The sequence below is a fragment of the Mandrillus leucophaeus genome, unplaced genomic scaffold, assembly GCF_000951045.1.
Source record: "Mandrillus leucophaeus isolate KB7577 unplaced genomic scaffold, Mleu.le_1.0 Scaffold499, whole genome shotgun sequence".
NCBI classification, from domain to species: Eukaryota; Metazoa; Chordata; class Mammalia; order Primates; family Cercopithecidae; genus Mandrillus; species Mandrillus leucophaeus.
The window spans coordinates 1,370,165-1,378,398 of record NW_012105353.1 but is presented as its reverse complement, the minus strand read 5'-3'; the positions used below and the strand labels follow the sequence as shown (position 1 = coordinate 1,378,398).

Genomic DNA, 8,234 nt, shown 5'->3' with positions numbered 1-8,234 from the left:
GACCCGGCGCTGCAGTGCGAAATCTAGGAAGGCGCCTTTCCCGCGGCGCCCTGGAGGCGGGGCCCCACCTTCCCACGCAGGCGCCCTCAGGTCCCGCCTCCTCACCCGCCCGCCGCGTGGCGTCGGAAAGAGCGCTCAGCCCCTCCCTCTCTGGCTCTGATACCCAATGGGCAGCCGCAGGCCTTTAGCGGGGGCGGGGCACCCCTGGACGCCGTTCTGGTTGGCCCGTGGCCCGGCGCAGCGCATGACGTTATTATGACTCTGTCACGTCGCGCTGCGACTGAGGCGTGGCGTCTGCTGGGGCACCTGAAGGAGACTTTGGGACACCCTCGTCGTGCCTCTTGGGCTGTGAGGAGTCGCCGCTGCCGCCAGTGCCTGTGCTTCATGAGGAAGATGCTCGCCGCCGTCTCCCGCGTGTTGTCTGGCGCTTCTCAGAAACCGGTGAGACCTCCTGGGCGGCCGGGGTGGGGCGCGAGCGGGGCTGAGGCGGGGCCGGAGGGCGGGCCGGGCCGGGCCACCCAGAGCGGGGTAGAAGGAGCTAGGGGAGCCGGGGAGCCTTCACTTCGCCCCCACCCCCTGCTTTCCGTTCCTGGCCTCAGCAGAAGCGACGCGGACCGGGATCCTGCCAAGGTCCCTGTGGACTTCCCCCTTCTCGACACCCCGCTGCCGCCGCCGGGCCCAGCTGTGCGCCGGGCGAAGTCAGTGTGCTCAAGAGGTGCCTGTTGGTTTACAGGACTCGGAAAGGGTGGCCTCGGCCTCCTTCGAGTCTCCGATTGACCCTACTCATTTCAGATCTTCCTAACTTAATTTCTCTTGACCGAGAGGCTTTGTAATAGCGTAGAATCTGGAGACGGAGTGGCTCCGTTCAAACAGCACCCTCACCATTGACTAACCCTGTGACCTTGAGCAAGTTTTTAAACTTCCCGGGGACCCGGTTTCCTGAAATGTTTGCGCTAAGTGGAGTTAATCTCTAAATGGAGATAAGAGTTATCTCTGAAATGTTATCGGTTATTAAAATGTTATCAGTGAACTCTAAAATGGAGTTTTAGAGTTGTCCTGGGATTGTCTTGAGGATTCAACGAGTGACACGTGTGGATACGATTCCAAATAGCACCCGGCACATAATCGATAGCATGTGTGTTGAATAGTGTTATTTATTGAGTGTCCCGTTCGGTATACATTTCTTGAACACCTGTGCTCAGTTCTGAGGCGGGTTCACAGAGGGTCAGCCTCTTCAGAAACAAACTTCCTCCCCTTCCCTCTCCCTCAACATCTGAGCTTTTCTTGGCAGTGAGTTCAGGAGTGCGGAAGCAGAACTCAGAGGACGCTGCCCTCCCCTCCCCTTACCTACACATTCTTGGGGTACAAGTAGCTAAAGCAAACAGCAACGATGCTTGAGGGGTGGGGGGTAGAGTCCAGCACTATTTCATGGCCTCAGCATTTAGAGGTGCCTAACACCTAAGCTTCTAGCATTCTGACCCCTAGGCACAGTGAGGTCGTGTTAATTGGTGTAACTGGAGGCCTCGGGAGTCTGATAATTCCCCCAGGACTTGATACAGCTCTAAGTAGAGGCAGAGATTGTCAAAGGTAAGAGGTATGCCCCTCTAGGAATCCTGTTGCCTAAAATAATGACAGAACTGCCGGGTGCGGTGGCTCAAGCCTGTAATACCAGCACTTTGGGAGGCTGAGGCGGGTGGATCACCTGAGGTCAGAAGTTGGAGATCAGCCTGGCCAATGTGGTGAAACCCCGTCTCTACTAAAAATACAAAATTAGCTGGGCATGGTGGCGGGTTCCTGTAATCCCAGCTACTCTGGAGGCTGAGGCAGGAGAATAGCCTGAGCTCGGGAGGCGGAGTTTGCAGTGAGTGCCATTACGCCACAGCCTGGGCGACAAGAACAAGACTCCGTGTTTAAAAAAAAAAAAAAAAAAAAAAGTCATTCCCTTTGGGGATATCTGTGGGTAGAGGGCTGTACCGGTAGTTATGGGCTTAGAAACATCCTTTAGGCACCCCGATGTAGGTTTATTATTTCTTCTGCAAGTCAGGTTTATCGTTTCCTCTATCAGTTTGCAGGGTCTCCCCCCGCCCCCACCTTACAGTAGGAAGAAAATTGAATTCCAGATATGAAGTCACCTTAGAAAGTGCCCAGGTATCTTTCCACTTAGTGGTGTAAACTCTTCAGATAATTAGGAAGTTTTCTGTGTCACTCAACTTGTCGTGGACTAATTAGGAACAATTCCTGAAGCTTTTAAGGGTAGAACTAAAAGTTTCACCTTTATCTTTTTAAAGGGTGGAATAATTAACGTGTTGACTCTTTGTTTTTTGTAATTCTTCATACTTATGGATGTCTTTTTACTTAACTATAAGTAACAAGATAGATCAAGGTTTTAATTCTTTATATCATACATGTAAAAAGACATTTTGTATATAAGCCTTTCACAAAAATCCTGACAGTAAACAATAAGCAGTGGCTCACCCAAATTAGGCAGACTTACTGAACTAGATTCCTACCATCTGTGTGATACTCCATGAAGGGAGGGATAAGTTTAGGCAGCTGGTCTGATGGCTGTGACACAAGTTAATCCCCTTAACCTCCCAAGATGCTGTGTGTTTTTTCCTTTTTCATTTTTTATTCTCCCTGGTATTTTTGTTTTGTTTGAGATAGAGTCTCTTTGTCACCCAGGCTGGAGTGCAGTAGCATGATGACGGCTCACTGCAGCCTCAGCCTGCCGGGCTCGAGCGATCCTCCTACCTTAGCCTCCTGAGTAGCTGGGAACATAGGCGTGCGCCACCATCACACCCAGCCAATTTAAAAAAAAGAAATTTTTTTAGTAGAGGCATGGTTTCGCTATGTTGCCCAGTCTGGTCTCCATCTCCAGGCTCAAGCAGTCCTCCCACCTGGGCCTCCCAAAGTGCTGGGATTACTCTCACTCTCTTAAAACCAGGCAGGTGGGGAGATTCATCTCAGGTTTAAAGATTGCCATTGTCTCATCAAAGAGTGTGTGTTGTGAAACTTTGAAATGAATTTCAAGATTGTGTTTTCATTTTTGAATAAGGTCTGTAGTTTTCATAGTTCTTATTTCATGGAAGAAGACTGAATTGCATTTAAAATGTTATTCTTTGTTTTATTGTTTGCATTTCTGTATGACTTTTTTTGAGATCTTTACTGTGTTTTGGCTTTATAAGTGGTAGGTAAGAGTTTTAATTTACACTGTTAGAATATGGAATTTTTGAAACATTTTTCCTCTTTCACATGAATGATTCCTATGTATTTAGGAAGTTAAAGTTTTGCTTTTTTTTAATTAATTTTTTTTTAGGCTGGACTGCAGTGGCACAATCATAGATTACTGTAGCCTCAGATGTGCGCCACCACACGTGACTAATTTTTTAATATTTATTTTTGTAGAGATGAGAGTCTCATTATGTTTCCCAGGCTGACTTTGAACTCGTGGCCTCAAGTGATCCTCCCACCTTGGCCTCCCAAAGTGCTGGGGATTATAGGCATGAGCCACCATGCCCGGCCTAATTTTTATTTTTTAAAATTTGAATGGGTGGTTCGTGGTCTCTGTCAGAGAGGAATCCCATTTAACAGAGAATCTTTTTATGACTCTCCAGAGAAAATGAATAGTAAACTTATCTTTTCAACAAGCTCTCACTCAGAAACTACGATACACTCACACTTCTGATAGGACTTTTAGCTTCTTTAACTTTGCTCCTTTCACTCATATCAGTGGTTCTTATTTTTGAGATACACAATAATGAAGCCAGGGGAGAACGTATCTAAGTAGCTTTCTGGCAGTCCTAATCTTTGCAGGCACAAGATTACAGGTGCGTGCCACAGCACTGGGCCCCTTCTTGCTCTTTATTGTATAGCATTATCCTGCCTCATCGTTTCAACTCTAGGATTGAGAAAGAAGTTACCTTTCCTCTGTTACTGTTTCCTGGCTGATTTGGACTCCTGCCTTCCAAAAACTGCAGTTTCTGTAGTTGCATTTGGAAATTTATTTCGCAATACAGTACATTTCTGGCCCCACAAGTTGCCAAGAATAACACATCTGTTTGATGATTGCCAAATATAACCGTTGATTTGCTGTTTCACCCTCTCTCAGCTTTACTTCTTCCTAAATTCCCTTCAGTTTTTCTGAGATACATTAGTGGACTGTCTCTGTCTGTAAGTTAACTGAAACACTGATTCTTAGTATTTCAGTTGTTTTCCTCCAGCACTGTCATTGTCTGTGTTTGTTGGCTTTGTCCTATAATGGTCTATTGAGGGATGAAGAGATATGTAATTAGCTTTCTGCCTATTGGCTTGTACACTCCAGCATATACTTGGCAGATCAGTCTTAACTCTTCTCACCAAGATCCAGTCCACTGCTGGATTACGTAAAGTATGAACACATCAGATGTGCTTTTTATGGAGAAATCATGTTGGTTTACATGTCAGTGTGTGAGAATATGGCAGGAGGGAGTTAAAATAGTACGATAATACTAACTGGATAAATACTGTCATCTAACCTAAACCTTAGCCATTACATAGAATACTTTTGCTGTGAGCAGGTTTGCTCAATTGTAAAACTGGAAAGGAATCATTTCTTGCCTCCTCCCAAGCTTTTTACCTCCAAACAGTGACAGCCACCCAAACGTCAAGAGAACAGTGTTTTAGAGAACGTTTCTTTCTACTGGGGCTTCAGGAGGAGCCTACCCAAGATTTAGGCTGTTCGAATTATAAATTATAAAACAGCTGGCTCAAGCACATTGTGTTTAAGTCAGAGAGTGCTAAGTATCTTTTCTTTTGTCTTGTCTCCCTAATGTATTTATCTCATACTTCAATCAATTTAAAATATTTTTTCTTACAGATCCAATTTGATAGAAGAGTCAACTTTGCCTGGAGTGGGGATTAAATCATAGTTTTATTTGAAGTATAATTTTGGCTTGCTCAAAATGAACAGTATCTGGTTATGACTAGAATGGCATGAACAGGTCGGACGCGGTGGCTCACGCCTGCAATTCCAGCACTTTGGGAGGCCAAGGCAGGTGGATCACCAGAGGTCAGGAGTTGGAGACCAGCCTGGCCAACATGGTGAAACCCTGTCTCTACTAAAAATACAAAAATTGGCCGGGCGTGGTTGTGGGTGCCTGTAATCCCAGCTACTCGGGTGACTGAGACAGAAGAATCACTTGAACCCGGGAGGTGGAGGTTGCAGTGAGCCGAGATTGCGCCACTGCACTCCAGCCTGGGTGATAAAAGCAAAACTCTGTCTCAAACAAACAAACAAAAGAATGGCATAAACAAACACAGCTCACAGATGATCTAGTCTCTTTAGCCACTAATTTCATTATATTCTCAACTATAATTTCTTTGAAAACAAAGGATGGGTTTTGTTTTTGCCCCTCTTTGCACTGCTTGCCTTCAGATGGCGGGATGATCATGTTTCATTGGCCAAAGCATGAATTCATTTTGGAGGCTAAGATAGATGCAAACACAGTGCACAGGGTGGAAGAGAAGCCTATGAGTACGTTGGGGCTTATTAAATTTCCATAACTTCATCCTGATAACTGATTAATAGTTATACTTTCCAAAATAGCTGACAATTAAAAAGTACTGATTTGTTTGTATATTTTTGTCTTTTAAGGCAAGCAGAGTGCTGGTAGCATCCCGTAATTTTGCAAATGATGCTACATTTGAAATTAAGGTAAGAGGTGTTTTACTTTGTTAATAATTTTTTCACAGGTACACTCTGATAATACAGTTTTACTTTTAGAATAGAACATGTTCAGTCATTTTCTTCTAAACGTTCAGGATCGGAGGTTCAGAGAAGCTTCACGAAAACTAGAATTTATTAGCAGCAGCTTGCTGTTGTTCTGTGGGGGGTAGGGGGAGGAGCTAGAAAATAAAAATAAAAGCTTATTCTAAAGTTTAGAAAGTAATTCAGTGAAATATTTGAATAAGAAGAGTCTTAGTTGTTTCTTTGAAGGTTCTTTCAACCTATATCTCAGTTGGCTTCTAGGGGCTTTCAGTGAAAATCATCTTAGAAAGATTTCCTTTCCCCAAGCCCCATCTCATTGCACAGTGAGGTTTATGGATTTAAGGAACAGAGGCGATATGAAGCATTACTAATGTGCTCCTTAGCAGTTTTTCAAGTTCAATATTATTTGCAATGGAATTAGATCTTAGAGTGGTCAACAGTGTTTGCAGTGTAGTATGTGGAGGATAATAACTACCTTATTCCATTTCAGAAATGTGACCTTCACCGACTGGAAGAAGGCCCTCCTGTCACAACAGTGCTCACCAGGGAGGATGGGCTCAAATACTACAGGATGATGCAGACTGTGCGCCGAATGGAGTTGAAAGCAGATCAGCTGTATAAACAGAAAATTATTCGTGGTTTCTGTCACTTGTGTGATGGTCAGGTGAGTGGTAGGTTTGTGATAGAACTGTGTTTTTAGGTACTGAAGTATGGCTTGTACTTATTGGGCTTTACCCTGCCTTATGTATCAGAAGAGTTTGAGGCTGGTAATGTAATTTTCTTTTATTTATTTATTTTTTTGAGACAATCTCTCTCGCTCAGGTTAGAGTATAGTGGTGTGATCATGGCTCACTGCAGCCTCTGCCCCCTGGGCTCAAGCAGTCCTCCCACCTCAGCCTCCCAAGTAGCTGGGACCACAGGTGCACACCACCAGACCCAGCTAATTTTTGTATTTTTTGGAGAGACGGGGTCTCACTGTGTTGCCCAGGCTGGTCTCAAACTTCTGGGCTCAAGTGGTCTGCCCACCTTAGCCTCCCAAGGTGCTAGGATTATAGGCGTGAGCCACTGTGCCTGGCTGAAGCCAGTATTTTAGAATTAAAAAGTAGAATGCCAAAACCTGCTATGAAGCTTAGGCTAAAGAATTCATTCACACATAACATTGCCAGTTTTCTGTACCTGTTCTTAGAGTTTTACTATTTTAAAACTTTCTGGCACTGTGATCACCTGTACTGTATATAATTTGGAGAGAAAGGATTAGTTTGTTTTTTGTTTTGTGGGCTTATGTCAAGGGTTATAGAATCAAATACCTATAAGGGCCAGCCAGGTAGAATTAATGAGTGAAGAAAGCTAGGTATACAAAACAGAATGGTGACAGGGACTCGTGCTGAACTGGGACCAGCATGCCCTACCCAGAGGAATGCCATGACTTGGTTCCAGCCAGTTGGTGCCATGTGGAAATCAGGGGTAATGCTTCCTGTTTTCCATGTCTCCAAGAGAAGGCGGAAGTCTGGATTTTCATGTGAAATTCCCTAGTGTTTTAATGTTGACATCTGATGTAGGATTTTCTTTTAGGTCATCATACAGGAGAAAGGAAGGAAGTGGCCCATGTGTGGGTTGCCAGTTTATTGCTTCTGGCTTGGGCCATCCGCTCTGTATTTTGGTGGAAAATAGCTACTTTCTCTGGTTATTATGACAGGTTCTACTAGCCCAAATATTTCACTACGGTCTAGGAAACGTTTTTATTTAGAAACATGTATCGTATTGCTTCATAGTTTCTCCTTCCTCTAACAGGAAGCTTGCTGTGTGGGCCTGGAAGCCGGCATCAACCCCACAGACCATCTCATAACAGCCTACCGGGCTCACGGCTTTACCTTCACCCGGGGCCTTTCCGTCCGAGAAATTCTCGCAGAGCTTACAGGTTTGCTGTTGATTTACAGAAAGGGGAAATGAGTGGATTAAGTTTTTAAATATCTCTCATTAAGATGCTATTTTATGAGTTAATATTTAAAGTTTTAAGTTTCTTTTTTTAACCCTCTCTCCTTTGGTGCTCTGGTACTTCTGAAAAATGTTCCTAGGAAAACGTATCACTTTATTTATATGCAGCAGTCGATCAACGAATTGTGTGTGGGTGTGTGTGAGTGTGCACGTGTGAGTGTGAGTGCGAGTGCGGCCAGGGTGGGTGGGAAGGAGCGGGTGAAAGGTGGACTTTGCTCTTGAGGAACTCGCAGTCTAATTCAAGAGGTCAGATGCTTGCTCAGATAATTGTAGTCCAAGGCAGAGAACAGTAAGCCCCAGAGGCTGGTGAAGTGCCCGAGCTGGAGAAGGGGAGGAGGCCATCCGCACCGTTGCTTTCCTTCCCACGAGACAGGCCGTGGAGCTTCAGCTCTCTCAGGTCCAAGAACTGCATTCGGCCAGGAGTGAGCCCTGAATCCCTATCATGAAAGCCACAGCTGGGCTGGCAGATCTCTTACCTGGGGGCCCCCCAGTC

The 8,234-nt window shown here is 45.0% G+C and overlaps 1 protein-coding gene across 1 annotated transcript in view; it reads left to right on the top strand.

Moving 5' to 3' along the window:
* Nucleotides 1–245: 245 nt before the first annotated feature.
* Nucleotides 246–8,234, top strand: part of PDHA1 (pyruvate dehydrogenase (lipoamide) alpha 1) — a 28,600-nt gene continuing 20,611 nt past the window's right edge. Inside the window, exons 1-4 of the mRNA XM_011995798.1 lie at nucleotides 246–441; nucleotides 5,633–5,692; nucleotides 6,237–6,410; nucleotides 7,538–7,664. Of these exons, the coding sequence (XP_011851188.1) occupies nucleotides 256–441; nucleotides 5,633–5,692; nucleotides 6,237–6,410; nucleotides 7,538–7,664 (547 nt within the window). The 5' untranslated portion in view covers nucleotides 246–255. The remainder of the gene's footprint in view (nucleotides 442–5,632; nucleotides 5,693–6,236; nucleotides 6,411–7,537; nucleotides 7,665–8,234) is intronic.